This window comes from Carcharodon carcharias, chromosome 11, assembly GCF_017639515.1.
Source record: "Carcharodon carcharias isolate sCarCar2 chromosome 11, sCarCar2.pri, whole genome shotgun sequence".
Taxonomy (NCBI): domain Eukaryota; kingdom Metazoa; phylum Chordata; class Chondrichthyes; order Lamniformes; family Lamnidae; genus Carcharodon; species Carcharodon carcharias.
This window is the reverse complement of record NC_054477.1, coordinates 149,697,649-149,725,452: the sequence shown is the minus strand read 5'-3', so window position 1 is coordinate 149,725,452 and position 27,804 is coordinate 149,697,649. Positions and strand designations below refer to the sequence as shown.

The window sequence follows — 27,804 nt, the reverse complement described above, 5'->3', positions numbered from 1 at the left end:
TGCTTCTGGTTCCCACTCCAAACTTGGTTCCCGAGCGACTTGACTCCATCCCTCTCCCTGACCATAGTCTGCAATTTAAGGCAGCTTGTTTGCAACCTTGGTGTCACATGTGATCCTGAGTCCAGCTTCCAGTCTTACTCATGCCATCAGCACGACTGCCTGAATCCACTTCAGTGATGTCGCCCAACTTCGGCCCAGCTCAGCTCATCAGCTGCTGAAACCCTCATTCAGGCTTTCATCACCTCTAGACTTGACCAATCCAATGCGCTTCTGGCTGGTCTCCCACATCCTACCCTCCGTAAACTTGCGGCCATCCAAAACCCTGCTGGCATGTCCAAACTCGCAGCAAACCTCATTCCCCTATCACCACTGTGCTCTGTGGCTTGCATTGGCTCCTGCAAGCAACATCTTGATTTTAAAATTCGCACCCTTATTTTCAGATCCCTGCATGGCCTCTTACCCACCCCCTACCCAACCCCCCAATATATGTAATCTCCTCCAGCCCCACGCCCTCTGAGATACCTGTGTTTCTCTAATTTTGGCCACATGTGCATCCCCAATTTTAATTCCTTCACTTATTGGTGGCTGTGCCTTCAGTCTCCTGGGCCCTAATTTCTAGAATTCCCTCTGTCCTTCCCTCCACTCCTCCCTCCCCTTTGAGCAAGCTTTTGGTCATCTAACCTAGTATTTCTTTATGTGGCTTGGTGTCATACTTTGTGGTGTACAGCTCCATGTGAAGCGCTTTGCATTACGTTAAACGCGCTATATGAATAGAAGTTGGATCTTCAGGCTGGAGATCATTTGCATTTGAATCGAGTTTATGATCTCCTGTGCCAGTTTAAAAAAATGTTGTGTTGGGGGCCAGCTGCGCACCCCCCCCATTAATTAATTGCCTTGCCATGTTTCTGCTAACTAGGCAGGCTTTTGAAGAGGCCTAATGCTTTTTTGACACTAATAGGCATCCTTTTAAAGTTTTAAAATATTCAGTTATTTAATTTACTAAGAAACTGACTGCAATACACCACGTACAGCTAGTAAATACGTCTGTATAGTTTTTTGAAGTTACTTAAAGTAGTTTACTGCTTGTTAGTGACAGATTAAGGATGTTTATTCTTTATGATAAGCCCCCTTTTAGCTGTATCAATAAAGTTTCACTTTATAACATAGAGGAATATTTCAAAGTGCAAGAAAAGAAATAAACAATTGCATTGTGAAACGCTGCTCAATTGTGGTGGCTCAAGGAAGATTTCAATTAGATATTCAATTGAGTTTCTGCAGAAAATTGAGCAAGAAACACTTCTTCAATTTGAAAACTAGTGCAGTTTGTGACCAGATTGCTACTTGTGCCCAAAACAGTAACCCTACCCCCTTGTGTCTGATCGGTGTTTTAAAAAAAAATCAAGTGGTAAACAGAGATTAGGTTAGTTCCAGAAAGGAAAGGTTGCTGGGTTATAATTGCACCTTTGTTCCTCAACGTGCCTTCTCACCAGTCGGGAATGCTAGCGTGTGACTGAACAGGCTGGTAAGACCACATCCAATCAAAAGATGATGACCTCAGAAGTTTTAGTTAAAGGTGGTGACCTCAAGTGTGTTCATGAATGCTTCATTTCTTAGGTAAAAGGGCGTCACTGAGGTATGGCTTAACTGAGTGACACCTAATCTCAGATTGTTGTGGCAGCTTGAGAAACATCCTTGTTGAACTCCTGACATTTGTTTTGCTCTTTGTAACAGTCCTTTTATGCTCATGCTCTATCCCACCCCTCCCCAGCACTATTTTTCCGTTTTCTCGCTTCTTATCAATGATTGTACCTCATCCAGCAGGGTGGGTCCACTTTGCCTCGGTAATGTTAATTGAACTCCCGAGTAGCTGCATTTGGCTTGTGTAAGCATAGTAGGAAGAATAATCTTAAATATTGCTGAAAAGGCCACAATTTAAACTACAGGAAGAAAGGTTGCTGATTAGCTGGAAAGTAGACTCTCTTCAAAGCATTGCCATGGAGAAAACAATGGACTCTCCAAGTTCCCCGGGTAATTCAAAACGTCTGCAGTCAGATGTGGTTCCACGATTGGGCAGCACTTACCAAACAACCCTGAGTGCGCGAGTATCTGCACTAATAACCTACTTAGGATAAACAGTCAAGCTCGTAATGTGGCTCATTTATGCTTGCTAAAAGAGGCATTCATATGCGGAGACCTGTTCGCTGCAATTAAAGGAAAAGTTTAAACTGTGCATGTTTATTTTTAAATACCTGGGAGCTTGGGGAACCTCGAGTTCCCCGTTGCTTTCTCCATGGCAATCCCTTGGCCAATCAGAGTCGACTTGCCAACCAATCAGCATCTTTTTCATTTTTAGTATAAATTATCCTGATCTTTTGAAATTTGGCGTTCCTGTGTTTGTCCTGATGAGTGCAAGACGAAAATCTTTGGCAGCATGTCTCTCTTTTCAGCAATATTCAAGTTCTGTCCTAGTAACCATTATCTTAGTCTCCCACTTCATTTGTTGACTTGGGAGTCTCATGTTGCAGCATAATTCCTGGATGCTTTATTTTCCGGTAGTCATGGTAAATAATGTTTAGATTTTTACCGGCCTGTTTGAGGCTGTCCAACTTTAACTAAGTTAGTAGAAGCTGTATGTATCAAAATGGCATTCAAGAAACAAAATAAATTTAAAAACAGAACATGCCTGAAAGATTGAGCAGGTCAGACAGCATTTACAAGGAGAGAAACGGGTAACATTTCTGGCTGATGACCTTTCATCTTCTAGTTTAGATGGAAGAGTGCAAAAATTTGATTCTAAACCTTTATAAAACACTGGTTTGGCCTCAGCTGGAGCAGTGCGTACATTTCTCGGTACCATACTTCAGGACAGATGTCAAGGGATTGCAGAAAAGCGATACAAGGGGTTGAAGAATTCAGCTAACTGAAGAGAGAGATGGTTAAGGGGAAATTTGAAAGGGGGTTCAGAGTCATGAGGGAGTTGATAGAGTAAATAAGGAGGACACTGTTATCAGTGGCCAAAGAGTCAGTAAGCAGAGGACACAGATTTAAACTTATTGTCAAAAGTGGAGAAAAAAAATGCAGAGTTATGAATTGGACGGCACTACATTGTTTGATTAGGGTGGTGGAAGTAGATTTAATGGTAACTTTGCAAGAGGAATTGGATAAATATTTGAGAAAGAAGCTTTCTGGGCTATGGAAAATGAGCAGGAGAGTGGGAATAGTTGGACAACAGTCAAAATGACTGCCTCATGTACTTTATCACTCTGCTTCTATGAAGTAAGATTGGTGGGACGATGGCTTATATGCCTTTATGCCAACATTTAGTGATTTAAGCTAGAGAAGTGCATTATCTGTGCTGGCTTCACCTCTCTGTATTTGAGAGATTACTTGCCCTGGTTATTAGTTGCACTTTAAATTGCGTGATTGTGGTACCTTGACATAAGGTGTCATAAACCTTTGTACTGTTAGTTTGTTTCATTCACGTAGTGAATAAGACATTTGAGCATATGATTGCACCCTATTGGGTGCCTACTGTATCAAAATAACATAATATTAGAGAATCTAGCACACGTCGGCACAACAGGCTTTCATTTCTCTCTGCTTAGTTTAGCGGCTTAATCTTCATATTCGGAGGATTTCTATAAGAACATGGTGCTGAGGTTTTGTTTTCAATTCAATTGAAATCTGCTGTGCAGCAGACGTATAGATGTAAAAATTTATAATTTTCTCTTCCCCCACCCCCACCCATTCCAGAAACTAGTAAGGGTCTTGTTTCCATCAGAACATAAATAGGAATAGGCCATACTGCCCCTTGAGCCTATTCCCCCATTCAATACAATCATGGCTCCTCTTCTACCTCAATTCCCCTTTTCTTGCTCTACCCCTATAATTCCTTGATTCCCTTAGTATCCAAATATCTGTCGACCTCAGATGTGAAAATAGCCAGGAACCGAGCACTTACAGTCCTGAATGGGAAAAAATGCCACTGATTCACAACTGAGTGAAGAAATTTCTTTTAGTCTCAGTCCCAAGTGGCCGACCTCATAACGAGAGACTATGACCACTAATTCTAGACTCTCCAGCCAGGAGAAACAGCCCCTCAGCATCTTCCGTGTCAAGTGCACTCAGAATCTTACATGTTGTAATGAGATCGCCTCTCATTCTTCTAAACTCCAGAGAATGAAAGCCCATTCTACTCGATCTCCCTTCATAGGAAAACCCTGTCTTCCCAGGAATTGATCTCATTTTTTTATATTGTCCAGAGTATTACTTGGCTCAGAAAATTTGTCAAGTTCAGAAAGACAGAAGTGAGCATCTCCATATCTGTGCTGTATTAGCCGATATGTTAAGGTGCTAGTATTATGCTGCAGCCTAATTCTAGAGTTATTAAATGATACAATGGGCTGAATGGTCTCTTTCTGTGCTGTACGAGGCTAGCTCTTTTGAAAGTGCTTTACAACAGGTGCCACTCCCTGCTCTTTCTGCATAGGCCTGTCATTTTCCACCCTCCACACCCCTTCAAATATTCATTGCATTAATTTAAGAAAGTTATTATTGAATCTGTCACCCTTTCAGGTACTGCATATCAGGGTGTTATCAAACCAAAAACACTGGGAATGCTTAGCAGGTCAGGCATCATCTGGAGAGAAACAGTTAACATTTCAAATCGAGATGACCTAAACTCCCCATCATAATTTGTTGCATTTTTTTTTTACCTCACGTCCCCTCTAGTTATTTTTAAATTAGTTCCCCCTGGTTACTAACCCATCTGCCACTGGAAGCGGCTTCTCCGTATTTACTCGGCCATTCACGATTTTGAGCATTGCTATCGAATCTCCACTTCTTCTCCGCTCTGCGCACAACGACCCCAGTTTGTCCAATGTATCCATGCGACTGAAGTCTTTAATTCCTGGCACCATTCTAGTAAATCTCATCTGCACCCAGGCTGAGACCTTGACATCCTTTCTAAAGCACGGTGCCCAGGTTGGCCCTAGTACACCAGCTGGCACGATGCAGTGGTTTATAAAGGTTTAGCATAACTTCCTTGTTTTCGTACTCTCGTGTCTATTTATAAAGCCAAGGATCCTGTGTATCTATTCCCAACATGTCCTGCTGCCTTCGAAGATTTGTGTGCATACACGCAAAAGGTCTTTATTGTCCCAGCACCCCTTCTAAATCGTATCCTTTAGTTTTTGCATCCAGTCAATCTTTTTACCAGTTGGGTTATTTCACACTTAAAGTGTATTAAATTGCTTCTACCATGCGTCAGTTCACTTCCAGTCTATGTTCCCCTGAGATAAAAGCAGAACGTGTTGAAAAAACTCAGCAGGCCTGGCAACTTCTGTGGAGAGAGAAAGAGTTAACGTTTCGCATCCAATATGATGACGACTCCTGTTTAAGTTCCAAAAATGAGGTTTGTCTTCTGTAAACTTTGAAATTGTGCCCTGTATACCCAAGTCCCTGGGGCATTAATATGTAACAAAAAGGCCAGTTGTCCCAACTCCAACCCTTGAAGTGCAACACTGGTTACATCCCTTCAGTGTGGAAAAATAACTTCACTGCTGCTCTCTGCTTTCTGTCCCTTTGCCAATTTTGTACCAACACAGCCGAATACAAAAGTATTGAGTAGAAATGAAAAAGGAAATAACAGTGGCAAAGAAAGTATGAGAGAATAGTTTATTAAGTCACATTAAAGGGAACTCAAAAGGACACATAAGTAGTAAATGGGATGGGTATAGGGAGATGGGACCAGTGAAGGACCAAAAAGATCTTCCTGTGGAAACAGAGGAATTGGCTGAGACACTAAATGGAGAGCGCAAAAGCAACATACCACAGATGCTGTAAATCCGGAATAAAAGCAGGAAAAGCTAGTTACACTCAGCTGGTCAGGCAGTATCCATGAAGAGAGATAGAAAGTTAACATTTCAGGTCAGTGACTCATTAGAATTGGAAAAAAATTAAATTTGCACCATCGATGCTGCCCGACCTCTGACTAAATCCAGTACTATTTAAACCAAATGCGTACTTTGCACCTACCTTCGCTGAAGGAGGGGATGCTACCAAAGTCACGGTAAAAGTAGCTAATCAAGCAATTGTATAGAATAAATATAGATATTAAGGTCAGTCAGCCTATGTCAGTGTGTGGTAATTTTTATAAACCTCAGTCTGGGGACATTAATTGACACTGGGAAAAATATGGGTTAATAAATGAATGACAGACAGTACAGATTTGTTAAAGGAAAATTGTATTTGACTAACTCAGTTATGTCTTTGATGAAGTAAGAGGGAGCTGATGAGGTACTGCAGCTGATGCTGCCTATATGAACTTTAAAAAACAAAAGTACATGATAGACTTTGCAAAATTAAAACCCACATGAATAAGGTACAAAATTGGCAAAGGGACAGAAAGCAGAGAGCGGCAGTGAAGTTATTTTTCCACACTGAAGGAATGTATCCAGTGCTACGTTAATCATGTGGGTTTTAATTTTGCAAAGTCTATCATGTACTTTTTTTTTTAAAGTTCATATAGGCAGCATCAGCTGCAGTACCTCATCAGCTCACTCTGTTACTTCATCAAAGACATAACTGAGTTAGTCAAATACAATTTTCCTTTAACAAATCTGTACTGTCTGTCATTCATTTATTAACCCATATTTTTCCCAGTGTCAATTAATGTCCCCAGACTGAGGTTTATAAAAATTACCGCACACTGACATAGGCTGACTGACCTTCTTATCTATATTTATTCTATACAATTGCTTGATTAGCTCCTTTTACTGTGACTTTGGTAGCATCCCCTCCTTCAGCGAAGGTAGATGCAAAGTACGCATTTGGTTTAAATAGTGCTGGATTTAGTCAGAGTTCGGGCAGCATCGATGCTGCATATGTAATTTTTTTCCAATTCTAATGAGTCACTGACCTGAAATGTTAACTTTCTATCTCTCTTCATAGATACTGCCTGACCAGCTGAGTGTAACTAGCTTTTCCTGCTTTTATTCTGGATTTACAGCATCTGTGGTATGTTGCTTTTGCACTCTCCATTTAGTGTCTCAGCCAATTCCTCTGTTTCCACAGGAAGATCTTTTTGGTCCTTCACTGGTCCCATCTCCCTATACCCATCCCATTTACTACTTATGTGTCCTTTTGAGTTCCCTTTAATGTAACTTGCTAAACTATTCTTTCATACTTCCTTTGCCTCTGTTATTTCCTTTTTCATTTCTACTCAATACTTTTGTATTTGGCTTGATTCTCTCCTGAACCATAAACTTGACATTTATTGTAAGAGTCCTCCTTTCTGTTCAGTTTTAATCTCGGCACCTTCAGTCATCCAGGGAGCTGAAGCTTTGCATCCCCTTCCTTTCCCCCCTCCTGTCTGTAGTCTACAACTGAATTATCTATTTGAAAGGCCCACCCTCCATTGCTCATTTATATTTTCACCCCTGCTTATTTTTGATTCCAATATGCCTGACCAGATCCTTTTCCAACTCGCTGAAACTAATCCTCATCCAATTGAGAATTTTCACATTTGATGTTTCCTTGCCCTTTTCCTGTAACTGCTCTAAACCTAATATTGTGATCACTCTTTCCCAAATCCCCTCCCTCTGTAACAAACTCCACTTGCCCATTTCATTCCCCAGCACTAGATCCAGAACTGCTTCTTTTCTCATAGGCCTGGAAAGATATTGATCAAAAAAGTTCTCTTGTACACATTTCGGGGATTTCCCTTCCCCCTTCCTTGCTAGTTTCTGAGTCTGTACTAGGAATTTCAAGTCCCCATTGTAATTGTATAAAGTTCTTGCAACCTTCCGTTTTCCTACCAATTTGTTCCTCCATCCACATTCCCCTAATAGTTATTTAGTGACCTTCAGTGCTGTTGGAATGGGTTAAGCCAGGCTGCAAAGTTGAGTAATTCTCTGTCAAGCTTTTCCCATGACTTAAGGTGAGGTACTTGCGCAAGACACTAAAGGAAACCTGGCATCTGTGGACCCACACCCACGGCCAGGAGTCAAAATTCTGTATGGGGAGCAGCAGAGGCAAGCCTAAAAAAAATCTTTTACTTGTTTCTCATAATATACTGAAAAGCAGAGTGCTAATCAGGATGACCAACCCATTGAAAATTCCATTTGTCTGACGCTGAGATTTCCATGGGCGTGCAATTTCACACTCATTACAGCAGTTTCTGTTGTCCCACTTTTATTTTGACTATAATACTGAACTTTTTTGGGATAGTGTTGTTAAAGATGGTGGATTCAAGATTGAGGGTACCCTCCATTGTGTTGTGTGGCACCACCACCATGCCAAATGGGACAGATTTCAACAGATCTAGCAACTCAAGACTGGGTATCCAGACAGCGCTGTGGGCCATCAGCAGCAGCAGAATTGTACTCAAACACAATCTGTAACCTCATGGCCCGGCATATCCCCCACTCTACCAGTACCATCAAGCCAGGTAAGGCGGGACTTTGTCCCCACAATGTGCGGTGGAGCCCTACCGATAGTCATGGACAGATGCATCTGCAGCAGCCAGGTTGGTGAGGATGAGGTCAAGTATGTTTTTCCCTCTTGTTGGTTCCCTCACCTGCCGCAGACCCAGACTAGCAGCTATGTCATTTAGGACTCTGCCAGCTCGGTCAGTAGGTGTGCTATCAAGCCACTCTTGATGATGGACATTGAAGTCCTCCACCCAGAGAACATTCTGCACCCTTGCCACCCTCAGTGCTTCCTCTAAGTGGTGTTCAACACGGAGGAGCATTGATTCATCAGCTGAGGGGGGCACGGTATGTGGTAATCAGCAGGAAGTTTTCTTGCTCAGGTTTGATCTAATAGGGGTCTGGAGTCAATGTTGAGGACTCCCCAGGCAACTCCCTCTCAACTGCGTACCACTGTGCCGCCACCTTTGCTGGGTCAGTCCTGCAGGTGGTCATACCCAGGGATGGTGATGGTGGTTTCTGGGACGTTATCTGTAAGCCATCCTCATGGAATCATATCTACGACACCTCTCCCAATTTTGGCACCAGCCCCCATAAGGAGGACTTTGTTGTTGTCATTTCTGGTGGTCGCTGCCGGGTGGCTCGTCTGGTTTCATTCCTTTTTTTTTGCAACTTTGATACAACTGAGTGGCTTGCTAGGCCATTTCCGAGGGCATTTAAGAGTGAACCACATTGCTGTGGGTCTGGAGCGCTGTACCTCTTGTTTTTCAAATGATTGCCTTGCTGCCCTCCTCAAGGAGGTGGCAGCACTGCGGGAGGTCCTTGTTCCCAGGGACGGGAGGTCCTTGTTCCCAGGGACGGGAGGTCCTTGTTCCCAGGGACGGGAGGTCCTTGTTCCCAGGGACGGGAGGTCCTTGTTCCCAGGGACGGGAGGTCCTTGTTCCCAGGGACGGGAGGTCCTTGTTCCCAGGGACGGGAGGTCCTTGTTCCCAGGGACGGGAGGAGGAGGCCCTCCTCACGTGAACAAACGTGCCTGGGAGGAGGTGGTGGGAGTGGTGAGCTCCCACGATGTGGTGCGATACACCTGGATCCAGTGCCGCAAATGTTTCGATGATCTCTTGCGCTCGGGAAGAGTGAGTACCTTGTTGGCATTGGTCACTTAACCCAGCAAGTAGGCTTTCCCCCCCCGGCCACCCTCCCACCAACTCTGAGTGTGGTTACTGCATTGATTCATTGACGGCATGTGTCCTTCGCTGGGTGGGCCAGTAGATATTGCCCATGCTGAGGTCACCCTGAGAGGGTGGTGAAGAGATGGGTTCTGCCCCCACAGCATGTGGTACACTGAGACCCACATTATTGTTTTGGCGGCAACCTGGAGGATCTGCACCTAGGCGCAGCACTGGAACTCCAGGACATGTCAAAGTCAGGGTGATGAGATGCTGGGAGAGGAGCTTCCAGGTGGTGGGGCACCCATCCACATGCTGCCCTTTGCGTTCCACGTGCTTGTACCTCCTTGCTCAGCAAAGTTAGACTGAGTGGTGCCAAATGTGATGTAGGCTGCATTTGGCCAAGTTGAGGGTAAAGCCTGGCATCCTTGTGTGAGTATGCAGCAGCTGTGGGGTGAGGAGGCACTGGAGCCCTGCAATGTCCCACTCTGGTTGGGGCGGGCCGTCTGCGAAGAGATTCCAGGTACAAGTAGCCCTAATTGATACTCTTCTCTCCTTTTCAGGAGAAGAATGCACATAATGCCGCCGAGCGGTTGAGGGCTGGCAGAGGGCCGGCCCAGTTGGCGATCATGCGGTTTGAACAAGAGGCCCTCGATCTGGAGAGGCACCATGTGCCCAAGTCCACCGATGTTGGTGAGGCTGGTTTGCTGAGCACTGAGGTCATCATTAGTGTCCCAGCAGCCATGCTAGTGCTGAATGTTCAGTGGTTGAAGTTTGCAACATGGCTTGACCATTGCTTATGGAAGGATGAGCGCATAATGATCCGGGGGACAGGAATGCACATTAACATTGTCTCCACGTTAGCTGATCCAATGTCCTTGTTCTCCCTTTCACATCAGTGGAGCAGGGCTGGGAGGAGGAGCAGCAGAGGCTCCCCTCTCACACCTGAGGGCCCTGAAGTCTCTGACCCACCAGCGTCACACCATCTCTGCCAGGCAGGCACCAGCGCAGATACTAGCACCTTGGGAATTAGATCATCGGCTAGTATCCTGGGCACAGCGGCGAGGGCACTTCACAGTCGCTGAAGGAGCTGGCGGATACAGAGTGCCCATGGCACCAGCAGTCGGAGGACTGCAGGGGACCAGGCACATACTCATTCGGTGCCTGATGATGTGCCTCTGGAGTCATCTGTGAGGCAGCAAACGATGGAAGTCCAGTAGGGTGTGTGGGAGGATCTGGGGGAGATACATGAGGCTATGCTTAGCTTGGTATCCGTGGTGGAGGAGTCCACATGGACCATTGCTGATGCAATAAGCCTCATGGCCGAGGGCCATGCTTCCTCCATGGAGAGAGTGGTGACTCTCATGGAGAGGCTTCTCCAGGAGACCAATCAGGGCTTCCTGGGGATGCACTTGGACCTGCAAGCCCTCACATTGGCATTCACCTGAGCTGGTCAGTGCCAGCGTGGGAGATGGTCTGGGCACCAAGTTTCCCAGCTTGGTGCCGAGCCATCCACGGTGAGCAGGGAGGTCTGAAGCGACCTCACGTCGGCGCAGCAGCTGCCTGTTGTCTCTGTGGGCTCCTGTCAGGGTGCTCCAGATGAGGGCAGCAGCTCCTCTGCCCCTCTGCCAGTGACCGTTGCATCCTATGAGGCTGCAGTCACTGGGGAGATGCCAGCTGTGGAACTGGCCGCTCCCTCCCAGGCGGGGTCAGCACTGCCTCCATGGGCCAGAGGGCGACCACCAAGGTGGAGGCCAACAGGACAGCAGAGTGAGCAGGCTGTCTCAGACGCCATTCCCAGCGAGGGGGGCAGCAACTATACGTAGCACCTAAAAGTGTAAACATAAGGCACCTTAGGCACACCACGGGTTTCTCACTGGTGCTTTTGTGTTGCCCCGCAATGAGGTCATGATTAGTTGGTGTGCTGTTTAACACCTTTGTCATTTTGTTTCCTTATGTTTATTTTATATTATTAAATTTAGACATGTGATCATGGCTGAAGGTGCCTCTTCCTCTGCAGGTGGATGGTTACCCATGATGTTATGAGTGAGTTGTGTCACACTGAGCTTTATTGACAAGGCCCTTAGTTAATGTTCCTATCCAGGCAGATCTAGCACTCAGGTATCAAGTAAGGAGCCTGCAGCACAGGCTTGTCCTGGAGGTCCATCTGTGTTGTGCTAGCTGAAGTTCATTGGATTGAAGCTTCCCAGGTGTCCCTGCCTCCCTGGAGTATGCCCGGGTCAGCGTCTACCCCCTCAGCATTTCCCTGTATGTGCTCATCCTCGGACTCACTGCTGGACTCATTGTGTTCAGCCGCAGCCACTGTGTCTACATCTGACACATATAGGTGACTGCCTCCCTAGAGATGGAGCCTCCTTCAACACTGCACCTCTGACATATTGAGGTAGCTGCTTTGCCGCCTGTATACCCTAGCAGGAGGATAGTGGCGTCTTCTGCAGTCCCTTCTGCCTTGGACCCTCTCTTGGCCCTAGGCCCCTTGCCGTTGCCTCTTCTCCCTAAAGGTGGGGCTCCCCTGGGGGCTGAATGTGCACTCCTGGCTTCCTCTCCCTTCTGATTCTCCCTTCCTCCTCAGAGGAGGTTCCTCCACTGGATAGCAGAACTCCCATTCCCAGGCTAAGGGAAGGCTTCCTGAAACCTGCAGGCCCCAAAAAGGATCTTCACTGTAGAGTGCTGACCTGAAGGTTGAGTCCTGTCCAAGTAGCTGGTATGAGTTTTGAAGTATTTCTGCTCACACAGGCAAGTATCAGTAACTTTCCAAATTAAATACCTGACTGAGCACATTTGCCCATTGAGCTCTTTACCCCACCTGCAGATGAGGGTTATACAAACGTGTGCCACCCATTGCACTTGTGCGGTGACCTGGAGATCGCACGGTTCCCGAAAAATCTACATCAATTGGTGCCTCAAGGGCCTTAAATGGCTCGTTAATTAATGGCAGGCATGCATCAGAGATCAGCATGTGCCCGCCCACCGAAATATCGCGATGGCGCACCGTGTTATCGGGACTCTCGCTGCATATCTTGCAGTATTTTAAAGAATTTACTTGAGAAAGAAATCTCCGCATCCCCTCGAGATGTCAGCTGTGCCTCAAAGTATAGCGCTCTTGCCTCTAAGTCTGATGGTTGTGCGTTCAATCGCACTTGAGTCTTGAGCACATAATCTAGGCTGACACTCCAGTGCAGTTTTGAGGAAGCATTACACTTTGAAGTGTTGTCTTTTGGATAAAGTGTTAAACCAGTGCACTGTTTGACCCCTCAGGGCACTGATTGGCCAAATACAATAACCTGTCCTGTTTGGTGTTGAACTTCGAGTGTTGCAGTTGCATTCAGACAAGTGGTGATTACTCCATTACACTCATGATTTGAACCTTCTAGATGGTAGAGAGGCTTGGAGGGGTCAGGAGGTGAGAGGTGACATAAGACCAAGGCTTGCTGATGGGGCCTGGCTCAGTTCTGAACCAAGATGTCCATGGCCTGGATCTCTGATTGTGACCCTGTTGGAGATCAAAGGAAGATGACAGAGCGATCTCTCTTTTTTGAAATGGTTCTTGCTTTGGAAATCCAATAGTTGAGCTTAACTGACATTTGGAATTGCATAGCTAACCAGCAAGATTTTTCTGATATCAAGTTAAATAGCCAGTATGGATAGTAGAAAACCTGGCCTCTGCTTGCCTATAATTCTGATACTAATTAAAAATTTCGCTAACATGATGTATGGCTAACAAATTACCCCTACACTTGCTGTTAAGCCTGATTTGTTTTGTTACTGTTCATTCACTCCCTTGCCTGCTAACTTCTCTTGCCTGAGCCTCACCATCTCATCTCATCTCTCTGCCCATTCATGGGCTCGATCTTACTTCTTCCCCAACCAGACAAGCCCTTTTACATAAACAAAAACAGAATTACCTGGAAAAACTCAGCAGGTCTGGCAGCATCGGCGGAGAAGAAAAGAGTTGACGTTTCGAGTCCTCATGACCCTTCAACAGAACTGATCTTTCTTTACAAGGAGAGGGAAATATAAGCTGGTTTAAAGTGGGGGTTGGGGGTGGGGGGGGTGCTGGTGGTGGTGGTGTTAGGATAGGAGCAGATAATCAAAAGATGTCACAGACAAAAGAACAAAAGAACACAGGTGTTGAAGTTGGTGATATTATCTAAACGAATGTGCTAATTAAGAATGGATGGTAGGGCACTCAAGGTATAGCTCTAGTGGGGGTGGGGGAGCATAAAAGATTTAAAAATAATGGAAATAAGTGGGAAAAGAAAAATCTATATAAATTATTGGGGGAAAAAAAAACAAAAAGAAGGGGGAAGAAACAGAAAGGAGGTGGGGATGGAGGAAGGAGCTCAAGACCTAAAGTTGTTGAATTCAATATTCAGTCCAGAAGGCTGTAAAGTGCCTAGTCGGAAGATGAGCTTCACAGTGAAGCCCAACGCAAACTGGAGGAACAGCACCTCATCTTCCAAATAGGCACTTTACAGCCTTCCGGACTGAATATTGAATTCAACAACTTTAGGTCTTGAATTCCCTCCTCCATCCCCAGCCCCTTTCTGTTTCTTCCCCCTTTTGTTTTTTTTCCAATAATTTATATAGATTTTTCTTTTCCCACCTATTTCCATTATTTTTAAATCTTTTATGCTCCCCCACCCCCACTAGAGCTATACCTTGAGTGCCCTACCATCCATTCTTAATTAGCACATTCGTTTAGATAATATCACCAACTTCAACACCTCTGTGTTCTTTTGTTCTTTTGTCTGTGACATCTTTTGATGATCTGCTCCTATCCTAACACCGCCCCCCCCTCCACTTCTTCCCCCCACCTCCCAAACCAGCTTATATTTCCCTCTCCTTGTAAAGAAAGATCAGTTCTGTTGAAGGGTTATGAGGACTTGAAACGTCAACTCTTTTCTTCGCCGCCGATGCTGCCAGACCTGCTGAGTTTTTCCAGGTAATTCTGTTTTTATTTTGGATTTCCAGCATCCGCAGTTTTTTGTTTTTAAGCCCTTTTACATATCTATCTGTTAGAATTTTCAGTTAAGCACTGAGTGTATAAACTTGGATCATTGTGGTTTAGCATCACCGGATCTAGTTCACCTTTGTGGATGAGCTGGTACATAAAGAGAGAAATTGTAAAACTTTGTTGAACCTTTTTTAATAAAAAATAAATCCCATCTATTTTGGATAGTATATATTAATCTAGCAATAGAAAGCATCTTAATCTGTCTGTAGGAAGCAGGAATATTTGGCACGTTGTTTGGCAGGCAAACAAATGGTGGTTGCTGTTGATTTTCTATAAGCTCAAAAATGAAGACCGACCTGTTTTATTCCTAATTTTGTAGTGCCAATCAAGGTTTTAAAAATAAAGTTCAATTGTGAGACTAGCCCATTTAAGCATTTGGCTTTTGTTGAAAAACTTGTACAAAGCTTTTGCTGTGTTGAGTAAATGTGACGTATCCCTCCAAATGAATGATGAACAAAAGTATATGAAAGCATGCTGTGACATGCCCAGATGTATTTTGAACAAATACTTGAATGTTTTTACTTAATTTACTTTAAATTCTTCAAAGTAGAAATACCGTAGCAACTTTGAGAAGAAGAATTAAGTATGGTGCATTGAAACAGTTGTATATCAACATACTTTGCATTACAACGCTCTGCTCTTTGGGTTTATTAGAATAGCAAGGACAAACCTCTAATCTTAAGTTTGCAAGTAATTGGAAAGACGTTTTTATTTGGATTGTTCTTGGCATACTTTTATTTCAGCCCCATATGCGCATAGACAGATATATCTGTCCTTATGAGCGTTGCTCAAACACAAGGTCAATATTAAGGTTTTCACAGGACCTTTCTAAAGACCTGATTTTGTTTTTGCTTACTGTTTCTTTAACAATTGCTAACAAGCAGGTGCAGCGAATGCTGTATCATACCACACCTTGCTTAAAAAGTTTGGGCTGCACTGTATGTTACCTTAACTGCTGCAAGAGTGCTAACCTTTGCCATCCAATCATGATTCCAGGTATATTTAAGAGTCCTGCCACAGTGGCAAACAGGAGGAAGTATTACTCCATCCTGCCCTTCTTGTGGGGCTGCAGGCAGTTTCTGGGTGGGCAAGAGGTTTTTTTTTAAAATTAGACACTAGAAGTAATTCGATGTGTCATGAGAGACTAAAAGGAGGGTGGAATGTTTATGTAATAAAGACGTCAGTAATGGTAGCTGCCCACATGCAGTGCATTCGTACTATAACAGGTAACAGACAAGTGCCAGTCAGTCCCACGGCCAGCCCACATCCATAGATTGCCAGTGCTGATTCATTGGAAGTTTGATATATCCCTCTCTCTCTCTCTCTCTCCATTGCCTTTACTCTAGCAGAGGACTTCAGTGCAAAGGACTTTAGACTGAGTTGGTTTTCCTTGTTTGGTGTGTAACTAAGCAGGGAATTCGCTTCGTTTCTTTTTTCAGGACAACATTAACGTTTTCCTGAAGGGCTGTCAGAAACTTGGTTTAAAAGAAGCCCAGCTGTTTCACCCAGGAGACCTTCAGGATTTATCCAGTCGCGTCACTGTCAAGTAAGTGCTGCTTTATTCTTAATGAACTGTTGGGATAGGTAGAGACTATTGAAAGTTCATGATGTCTACGAGCTCTTTATGACCTTATGCTGGTATTAATATATTTTGATTACATACACTGGCATTTGTACTTTTAAATATGTACAATGGTTTCTTTGTGAGGAAATGGGAGAGGAAAAAGTGTAGCTGGCAGAACTGTCTAAGCAATATTTTTTAAATGTCAGTAAAAATATGGCACCAGTGAAAGATTTGAGCAGGAGAAAGATCTGCTGTGGGCTTTGCTGACTGAAGCTCAATTATTTGAAATCATCTCCTGGCATTCACAAACATATTTAGTCACAAAAACGTTCTAACTGGCTGTTTGTGTTACGATTGTTTCTGAATCTAAAGCTGTTTAGATTTATTGGGAAAACTGGGAGCACGAGGTGGGGAATCCAATTTCAAATTCTTTCTGCCTTTATGATCTTGGGGCATGCAACAGGAGTTTTTACATTTCTTTAAAAATGTCTCAATTTGAGAATGAGATATTTAACTTGTTAAATGCAGGCTATTTTGTGGCAACTCAACACTCATGGGAATGCAGGTTTACATCCAAAATAAAATAAAGCCTGAGTTTTCCTAGCTTGTCCTGAACATACATTCCTGAAATTGTGTTTTTTTTTGTAATAAAGTATTACATGTAGCAAGTTTGGTGGGGAGGGGGGGGGGGGTGGGGGGGGGGGGGGGGGGGGGGGGGGTGGGGTGGGTGCAATCACTACAGGTAATCTATATATACAATATGCAAAAATTTGTAATATTTTGGCTTTTCATTGGCATTTGTATCTATTTGCATTGTTTAGTACACACTTGGATAATTTTTCTGTTTCTGTGTGTTGCGCAATATGCTTATAAGTGCACACAGACAATTTTAGCACTCGGTCTGGCTCCACCAATTTCCAAAGGTGTTTATGTGCCTGGTATTGGAGTGATGAGCAACTTTTTTTTTATATTGCTCGAGCTCTAGTGTTGCTGGTTCCTTACAGCACTGACCTTGTGCAGTTGACAGCAGCCCCTAAGGTAAACTTGGCTGATTTGCTAAGACTTGCTGCTGGTGTTTTTCTTTTTAATATTATCTGATCTTAACTTTTATTTTATTATCTTTTGAGTTCTTGCTGGCTGAAGGAGACCCAGTTGCAGCAACAATGTACATACATCATTTAATCCAAAATAAAAGCAAGTAAACCTGATCCAATCATTTTGGTACTTTTATTCAAATGCTTTCCCTTCCATAGATTGATTTCACTAATTACATATGCTTGTACCTGTGTACAAACATGGAATAGATTCACTCGAAGAGTTTTCTCCTTTATGTTCAAATCTTCATTCCACCATCAACCCATCTCGCCAGATGATAAAATATTCCTTGTGTTGTCAAAGTGCTGAGTATAGTTAACCTGTGAAATTTATGCTGCTGGCTCAAGTCATAACATAGCAGTAATTTTGAAGATGATTATATATTTGTTTATGGGAGGGAAATATTACCCAACAGATCTTTTAATGATACAGGCTTTGCATAAATTTGGAAAGTTGACATGGGAGCGGTTGCAATGTAGATTTGCACTGACTAGTACAAGACGAAAAAACTCTGACTAATTCTTTGAATTTCTCCGTCAGATATTCTTGCATTAGATGGTCTTTAATTAAAACTGCAGTTCAGATGTAAATGCTTGTTTTCCCAATGTAGTTGTGTAAACTGAAGGGGGAATAAAGGTCTGGGGAGAACTTTCCTACTGTTCCAAGTTTATTCATTTCTGCTTGCCCTTCTCCCACTTTATAGTAGAAAATATCAATCTTGGAAAACTGTTTATTGTGTTGCTTACCCTCTTTAAAAAAAAAATACCAATATTTTCATTGGGATGAAGATGCTGAATTTGCATTTGCCCCTGAGGTTGTTCCAACATTGCCACTGATAAGCATCTGTTGCAAAGCAAAGTGTGGAAAGTGACTAGCCTGGGTGCTGTTGTAGATCTAGCGCACAGTGTGTAGCTGGGTTCCCTGAAAAAGCCTGACTTCCAGGCTATAGAAAGTCATTGGTTTGCTCAGGCCAGCTTGACGTGTTTCCTTCGCTACTTAGTTGTTTACTATGGTTCTACTCTGGTGTTTGAGAATCACTGTCAGTGATATTGCCAGAGTGGGAAACCACACTAGGGAGGCGGATGATATTGGTTAAAAAAAAACTTCAAAAAACACGTTTTTCACAGTCACCTGAGGCTTTCTTTTATAAATGGGAGACGATTTGATCAAAAACTATTGCTTTCTTCCCCAAATTTTGAGTATTCTCATGCCTGAAACATGATTGCTTTCTTTGTTTCCTCCCACTTGTGAAGCTTCGATGTAGCTTGTGAATCTTTCCCAGGGTATAAAAAGATTGAAATCTTGTTTTTGAACATGGAGCATTGCAGGTGTTTTCAAGTTACATAACCTGCTTTTGACAGCCGCAAGTGAAGGTAGTGGAACAGGTTTGTCCAGCTGTTAGGGCTGCAATGGAAAGTGAGAAAAAGTGAGGCCGTTAACCCTTTGCCCTCGTTGGTCTTTCTCTCTTGCAAGTATATACATTGGTCGGGTGAGCTGAAGGCACTCCTTTCATCTGGTGTTTTATCAAACTGGTGTTAGCAAGTCAAACTGTTTGTAATTTATATTTGAAGTAGCTTGTACATTCGTGGGATCCAGAGTTTTGATCAGTAAATTGAACGCACAAGATGTTAAGATCAGGCACCACCTATCTCTGTGGATCATTTGGCACCATTGAAAGAAGTGCAGCAAGTTGGTTTTGGTGTCATGACCAAAGATCCTTCCCTTAACCAACAGTTGCATTTATGTATCACCTCTAGCATGGAAACTAAAAGTCCCAAACTGCTTCACAGAGGCATAATGGAAAAAAAAATTGAATTGTCTTTTTCTCCCCTTTCACCTACCCCCCCCCCCCCCCCCCCCCCCCCCACCCCCCCCACCAAACCCGGTCTGTCTTTTCCCCTCTCTCTCTCCACCACCCCCCCCCAGGCACGGTTTTTTTGCCCCCTCCCTCTGGCCCAACATTTTCACCCGTTCACCACACCCCCATCCTGCCAGCCTGGCTTTTTAGCCTCCTCCCTTCCCCGCCCGGCTTTCTTGCCCCCCCCCCCCCTCCCGAATGCAACAATAAATTCCTTTTAGTGCAACTAACACAGATGTCGTGTGTTCTCGGTTCCTAATCAGTCAATTGGTTTATAGGGTGGAGCAGCCAAATGCCACTGTCTATCAGACTGCGCAGTATTGACATGACAAGCACCGGCACTGCCTCTCCCTATTTCTCAATAGCTCATGCCGGTGATGCTTAGTCATACAATTTTATATTCCATCATATTCCTCACCCATGTTTCCTCATTGTAACAATATGTAGCAACAATTGGCATTTATGTAACGTCTTAGTGTAATAAAATGTCATTTCACTGAAATGTTATAAAGCAAAATTTGACACCAAGTCACATGAGATGTTAGGACAGATGACCAAAAGCTTGGAAGTAGGTCTCAAGTAGCCTCTTGAGAGGAAAGCAAGGTAGAGAGGTGGAGAAGTTTGGAAAAGGGAGTTTTGGAGTTTAGGGCCAAGGCAGCTGTGGCCATCAATGGTGAAACAGTTAAAACTGGGGATGCTCAAGGCCAGAATTGGAAAGTACAGACATCTCAGAGGGTTATGGAGCTGGAGAAAATTGCAAAGGAGAGAAGACAGTGGAAGGATTTAAAGGCAAGGATGACAATTTTAGTAAAAGCAAAAAACTGTGGATGTTGGAAACCTGAAATAAAAACCAAAAGTGCTGGAAAAACTCAACAGGTCTGGCAGCGTCTGTGGAGAGAACGAATTAACATTTCAAGCCCAGTATGATCCTTCTTTGGAGATGAAGAGACGTAGAAGTGAGTGGCATTGTTTAACCTGAAGCCAATGTGATTCAGTAAGCACAGTTTGATAGGTGACTGGGTTCTTGTGGAGTTAAGGACACGGGCAGTCGAGTTTTGCATGACCTCAAGTTTATAGCTGATTAGGAATGTGTTGGAAGAGCCAGGTCAAGAGTTAACAAAGGCATGGGTGAAGGCTTCAGATGAGGTAAGGCAGATGCCAATGTGGGTCACGGTACAGAGATGGAAGCAGGTGAGTTATGTGACCAGGAGCTCATTTCTGGGTCAAATATGATACCGAGGTTCTGAACATTCTGGGTCAGCCCCGACAGTTATCAAGATGAAGGGTGGAGTCAATACCCAGGGAGCAAGTTTGTAGTGGGCCCTTAGACAATGGCTTGAATTCCTGCTGATCCTGTTCTGGATGCCGGATGAGAAGTCAGAGTTGAGAGAGAGGTGAAGGTGAGGTCAAACTGGGTGTCAACAGCATACATTTGAAAACTGGCGTTGTGTTTTTAGATGATGTTACTGAGGGCAGGATGTAGTTAAGAAGTAGGAGGTGACTAAGGATAGATCCTTGATAGGCCACCAGAGATAACGGTGCAGGATGTGGGTAGAGAAACCATTGTGGTGATTCTTTCTCTGGCTATGACTGGATAAATAAGAATGGAACCAGGTAAGTGCAGTACCACCCTCAGTCTAAAGGTGGAAAGGCATTGGAGGAGAATGGTGTGCCCAACTATGTCAAAGTTTTGCAGGCAGGTCGAGAAAGATGAGTTTATCTTCATCATTGCATAGGACCTCAATTGTGACTCTAAGAGCTATTTCAGTAGTGTGGCAGGGAACACGCTGGAAGGAATCAAAATGGGGTTCTTTGAAAGATGGGCAAGATTTGGCAGGCAACAGCACGGTTTGGAAATTAAAGGAGGTTGGCGATGGTGAGGTCAAGGGTTATATATTTTTTGGGAGAGGGCTAATGACTGCAAGTTTGCTCAATATCTTCCTCAATACAATTTTAAACAGGCAAAGACTTTTAATTTTTATCAAATGTTTTAATTAGAACAAAACTGGTCTGAGCAATGTGTGATGGAAACATAATAAGAGTTTGACTTACTCAGCACTCTTACAAAATGTCAGTTTGGGTTGGCAGTTCACTTGATGACTTTTTTTTAAGGAGCTATACTCAAACAATTGGTATTTCACCAATCAGTTGTGACTAACGCACTTTCCTCCAGAGAGGTGTCCACCCTCAAAGTACGCAAATTGGAGTGGGAAAATGTTTCATTGCCCTCAGGAATGTCACTTCAATCCCTTGGGGTGTGTTGTGCAAACAATCCTTTTCTACTTACAGGTGTTAGAACATGAAGGCCTCACCCAAACTTTGGAGTTAATTTAGGCAATCAACGTAGCACTGGAAGACACAAATAGAAAACCTGTCAACTATGTAAGGTTAGAAATGAGCAAATAAAATCTTGCTTTTCCCTGTAGAATAGTGGACTAGATTACCAAAGACAGTGGTTGGCTCAAGTTCAAATTACAGCTTTAAAAGGAAACTGGATGATGCATTAAAAAGGAAAATCGAAAGTTTTTGAGGTATTGGCCCAGAATTTTGTTTGTGCAGGGAACCTGGTGCACATGCCTCATTTCTTAGGCTTTTTCCTGTACCATATATTTTTGTACCGTATGTTGCTGAAAGTGGGAGCTGATAATGGTTGGGGGGATGGTGCTTTGGCGGGGTGGGTGGTGTCTGCGAGCAATGGGCCATTGCGGACCTTGATTAATCATTAACCGACGTGACTAAGGATTGAGAAAGAAACCGAGGAACAACAGTAAAAGCAATCAAGTGAATTAGTGTCAAACCAGGTATAGAAAGGGAGATAAAGAGAGGGGAAGAACTTGAGTTCTTGAGAGAGAGGGAAAAGGGACAGAAAGGAAAAATATGGAAAGCATTTTTTAAATGTTAAATTTTGAAAAAAATCTCAAAGTACATTTGAAATGAGACTCCATTTTCTGGGCTGGAGAGGCTGAGTTGCATTACAGGAGCATAAATCGGGTCTTTAAAAGGGCCCTTACACAATTAAGTGCCAGGCCTAATAAGTTTAGTTGATAATTAACATGTAAATGGAACAATATTTTGAAATTCACAGGGAGGTTGATGGTGAGCTGCTATTCTCCATAAGGTGGAGTGATGCAAGTAGTTCAGCTTGTAGTGATACTCAATTCACAGGTTGCCACAATTACTGAATGATTTGTGTATTGATTGCAGTGTGTGCATTCTTCCGACCCATTACCAGTGCTGATTTCATTTTCTGGAAAGTGGATGAAGGAGCTTAAGTGTCTTTTAAACTAAGGGATCAATGGGTGAATCTGTGCAAGGGATGTCCATGACTGAACAATCAACTGCAGCCTCTGGAGGAGGTTTAATGTGCCAGATAATGTTTTCCTGTTCTTTTGCTATTAATTGCATGTACCACCTCTGGCAGTGAGCAGTGGTACCTCCACAGGTTTTCTGTCTGAAGTCCTAATGGAATAGAGGGGACAAAAACTTTAGTCATTACTTCAGCCCATGAATCTAACTCTGACAGAGGTGAAATACATACTCCTAAGTTCAAATGCAGGTAATGGGCTGGAAAACCAGGCCATTGGGATGTCGGTTGGGTTATAATTGGACCTGGGATTTCCCTCACTGCTTCTGAACTATTTATAATCTTTATAAGTACAGCTAATCCAACCAGTTATTCAGTCAATTTTTATCTATGGTATTTGTCACCTGCTACCCATGCCAAGCTTCACTGGAGTTCGTGTTCCTCTGCTGATGTCTCTACTGTTCTCTGACGATCATTGTAAGAGAAGAACAGAATGTGACAGAGGTTAACTTTTAGTGCTACTGAAATATTGAGTATTTTGCAATATGTTGATACTCTTCAATGTGTTAGTAACTACCTGTCCCACTCATAACTTGTCAGAATCCATGTGTAGTATTCAGTAGAATCAAATTCAGATGGTCACAGCATAAAGCAATACAAATTAGATCACAAGTATGCCTTTTTGGTACAAAGTGCCAATAACACTATAACACAGGTTCTCGAGTAGATTTTATCTTTTTCCCATTTCAAGAGTTGCTTAATGTCAAAACCTTTGATCATACTATGCAAAATGCTGTCATTAATATTACCTAATGTGAGAAGCCATTCACAGCAGAAATATCTTTTACAAATTAGATCTTTCATTTTTGCTCTGTTTGCTTGCAAACATGCACTTCAGTTAGTTTCAATGGAAAAATGATTGCTGTAAGGTACCCCCTCTAAGAGCAACATGCAATATGAGAGGTCCGTAATCAGATGACCTCTCGCACACTTGAAGCCTCATGGGCTGAGCCCGTACTCATGTTATGGTGCTTATTTAGTTTGTGGTTTCATAAGCTTTAGTCTTAGTCTGTCAGGTTTCAGATCACTTTGCTGGCAATTTATCTCATTCACTTTGTGACACTCAAAGATTTTTAAAATATCTTGCATTGTGTTGTCGAGATGATTGACTTGATTGATACTTGTTACAGTACTGAGTCCCACCTGGGTCACCAAATTTATGAATGAGCGCTCCCGACTTTAAAAGTTGGTGTTGAGCAAACCAACTTACTGTAGAGTTGTTGAGACTGAAATGACTTGTGGTTAACTAATTAGCATTCCACCCAGTTTCCTGATAGTGCAGGTAATTATGAGTGATTAACAGAACTGTTTCCTTGTAGTGTCTGGTCTTGATGATGAGTTTTGAGAGCATCTGTGACAGGTCAATTTCCACATCTCCCCTGAGCCCCGTGGAACTACAAAAAAATCTGACTTTCTCCAAAGAATGTGTTACATGTAGTAAACGATATCATGAAAAATGAACATTAACCCCTTGCAGACTGATACCAGTTCTAGCCTATGCATGTTTCAGTACCTTGTGTTTTTTGGTTCTGCATGTCTAAGTTCAGGGTGCAGCACTTTAGGAAAGATGTGAAGGCATTGGAGAGGGTGCAGAAAAGATACATGAGAATGGTTCCAGGAATGAGGAACTTCAGGTATGAAGACAGATTATAGAAGTTAGGACTGTTTTCCTTGGAGAGAAGAAGGCTGAGAGGAAAATTGATAGAGGTATTCAAAGTAATGAGGTGTCCTAATAGAGTAGATAGGGAGAAACTGTTCACACTCATGAAAGGGTTGAGAACGACAGTGCATAGATTTAAAGAAATTGGCAAGGGAAGCCAAAACTACCTGAGATAAAGCTTTTTCAAGCAACAAGTGGTTGGCATGTACTTCCTGAGTGTGCGGTGGTAAGCAGGTTTGATTGAAGCATTCAAATGTGAATTTTACTATTATCTGAAAAGGAAGAATGTGCAGGGTTACAGGGAGAAGGTGGGAGAATGGCACAAATGAATTGCTCATTTGGAGAGCCAGTGCTGACATGATGGGTTGAATGGCCTGCTGCACTGTAACAATTCTGTGATTTTACTGCTGCAAATAAATTCAACCAGATGCTTAGCCTGTGTGCATTGACCTAATGACCTGTTAATTGTTTGCCTTCTGAAGTGATGGGAAAATGTGGTGAACATCCCACATAGTCAGCAGTAAATTATTTGCTGCAGTTTGGGGTTGATTCTTAAATTTGGTTTCTGCTATTCTATACCCTTGAAGTGTAGACCGTGTATGGAAGCTCCAGTTTAGCGGGGTCCTTGAGAAAAGTCTTGGAAAAATCTTGAACTGTAGCACCTGTGATTAGGAAAGGAAATTTTGCCCTCAGGATCACTTCAGATTAAGGGTTTTGGATCAGCTTGGTCTGGGGGAGAAAAGGAGGGGTGGGGTGGGGGGATAAGCTAGGGACCTTAACAAGCAAGGGTTGGGATGACTTGGAACTCTGCATGAATAAATGCCATATATTTCTTACAAAACTTTGTCATAGGTACAAGCATTAAATCACTCCGGGGAAGGCCCTTAGTTTGGCACCAGCTGTCCAGGGATTTTGGAATTAGCAGTATTGCTAGCAAAATATAAACTAGTTGGTATTCAACTTGAGAAAGTTGTCTTCAAGAAGCCATTGTTTTTAATGATTGAGTCTCGTTTTCCATGATGTGTTACTACTTTTTGATTTGGGTTGCGTGGAGGTGGAGTTTTAATATTATTTGGTAGCCTGCAGACAGAAATATACATGGAAATTCTGAGTTTGTGTGGCAGAGAAATGCATAATTCTGAATAATTGTGCCACAACATGATGGGATGCATGCTGTGATTTCCTGGAAAGTGAGTCCAGCAATAGAAGATCTGAAAAAGTCCATTGTGCTTCTTCTTCACCTCAGTCAGGAATTGGATGTGGTGAACTAGAGGAAGCTGAGAATAGCAGAGAAAAATGTTAGGGTTGTTAATGAAAGGAGAAGAAAGCCATTGTGTTTGAAGGACTTGAGTAGCAAGGGCAGGGAAAAAATACCAAAAAAACCCCCAAAGATTCAAAAAGCAAGAAAAAAAGAATAAGAGGAAGAAACTAATTATAGGCCTGTACTCAACGTAAGATGAAAAATAAATTTATGCTAGAAATGCAGGAGATGGCTTATAGACTGTTTGTCATTTGTGACAGAATAATATGAAGTTTACTGTTTCAGATGAAACCTGTTTTGGGACATTAGAGGTAGTAGTACAGAGAGCGTGGCATTAAGAGTTTTGTACAAGTGTTTAGACTTGCAATATGGGGTAGCCAATTCACGCGATCTCCAAGCCCACATGGGAATCTACCTATTCTTGTTTTGTTTTGGAATATAATGAGGTCCATTTATTAGTGCTTGCAAAATGTTGCAACAAATAGACATTCCTCAAACAATGATAGTTATACCATGCTAGCAATGGGTGGAATGGAAAATGACGGGTGAGCAGAATGGACAGACAGGTGGCAGGCACAATTTGAACAGGTGACTGACATAATTTCCTGAAGACTGCATATGGATAAAGCCATAAAGGCCAATAGGACTTGTGTATTTTATGAGCAATTTACTGGAATACAAGAGTAATTAAAGTTGAACTTGTAGAAAACATTTGTTAGGCCCCAGTTAGAGCACTCTTTGCCATTCTGGGTGCCTTATTGTAGAAGAGACATTGAAGCTTTCAAATGCATACAGCATCAATTCATCAGGATGGTGCCAGAGATGAGTATAGTTGTGTGACTTGAGATGTTGGGACTATTGCAGCAGAAAAGGCCAGGAGGATGTGTATTAGAGCATTTTTAAAGGGGTTTGATGGTGAGTAGGGAGAATCAATTTCTTCTGCTTGATGAGTCAGTGATGGGGTCACTAAGTTAAAATCATCACAAGAAGAGTGATGACAGTTTATTTAGCCAAAGGTTTTGCTCTGGCCTGACATGTCTTGCCGCAACTGGTTGAAACTGAGACCATTGCATCTTTTAAGGGAAAATTGAATACATTTTCAAGGCAAAGGGAAATGCAAGGCTATGGGGAGAGAATAGGACATTGGGAAAGTTTTAAACTGTACTAGCAAAGATCTGGCACAGGAGGACCAAAGAGTGACCTTCTGTGCTGAACATTTCCATGGCTCTATATAGCAATCTGTAATAAGTTTCCAGTACCCACCATAATGGACTCATGTCCAGTCAAATATTGCCAATGCAATTTTGTTGCATTTGAACCTTATCCATCAATATGTTTATACACTGACATGGAGGGGATAGCTTTTAATCCTCGCTGCCTGGTACACAGCTGGTAGTGGAGTGACATGTGTTACATGGGAAGAAAAATCAGGCAGGGTGTGTAAGGGTTGGATGATCTATTATTGCGAGTTTTCTGTATGGTGGTGAAAGGCAAAATATACCCCAGGGCAACTATAACCAAGTCTGCCTCTTCACCTCTTTTATGCAAATTGCCTTTGTTTCATTCAATGTAATACTGCTGTTATCAATCCAAAAAGCATCCGATGGTGACTGCTCTTTAGATATTTAGGGAATATCTGTGGAAACAGTAGGCCACCTGGGTCAACTGCTTTCTCGTTCGATTCCTTAAAAAAAAATGAGACTTTGTTATTCTTTTGTCTGAGCTGAATTTGAGCTCATGTCCAAGACTGTGCGGGAGCAGAGGGACCCGAGGGCGCATGTGCATAGATCTTTAAATGTGCCGGAGCATTTGATTAGCTAATTACACCCTCAGTATCAGATCTTGGGCTTCATAAATAGAGGTATTCAGTGTAAAAGCAGGGAGGTTATGCTGAACCTTTGTAAAGCTCTGGTTAGGCTGCAGCTAGTCTATTGCATCCATTTCTGGTCACCATACTTTAGGAAGAATCTTTGAGGGGGGGGGTGGTGGTGGCAGAGGATATTTACTAGAATGGACTGAGGACTGGGGGATTTTAGCTACAAGGTTAGGTTGTAGAAGTTGGGGTTGCTGCCCTTGGAGCAAATGGGATTGAGCGGAGATTTGATAGAAGTGAACAAGATTATGGCAGGTTTAGATGAGGTAAACAAAGAAAAGCTGTTCCCATTCGCTGATGGTTCATGGGCTAGGAGACACAGATTTAAGATTTTGGGCAAGAGATACAGGGGTGTGGAGCTGGGGAAGAACTTTATTATTGCAGAAAAATAGAAGCATGCTGCCGAAGCTTTTTGTCTCGCACTCATCAGGATAGATGTAAGAATATCAAATTTCAAAGGGAACACCAATTTATGTTACACGAGAAATGAGCGCTG

At 43.0% G+C, this 27,804-nt stretch overlaps 1 protein-coding gene across 12 annotated transcripts in view; it reads left to right on the top strand.

The window, feature by feature from the left end:
- The window catches only part of LOC121283974 (LIM domain only protein 7-like), a 222,832-nt gene that overhangs the window by 91,421 nt on the left and 103,607 nt on the right, over window positions 1-27,804 (top strand). For all 12 annotated transcript variants that reach the window (XM_041198837.1, XM_041198832.1, XM_041198834.1 and 9 more), the window contains exon 5: window positions 16,073-16,179. In XM_041198837.1, coding sequence (XP_041054771.1) covers window positions 16,073-16,179 — 107 coding nt within the window. The remainder of the gene's footprint in view (window positions 1-16,072; window positions 16,180-27,804) is intronic.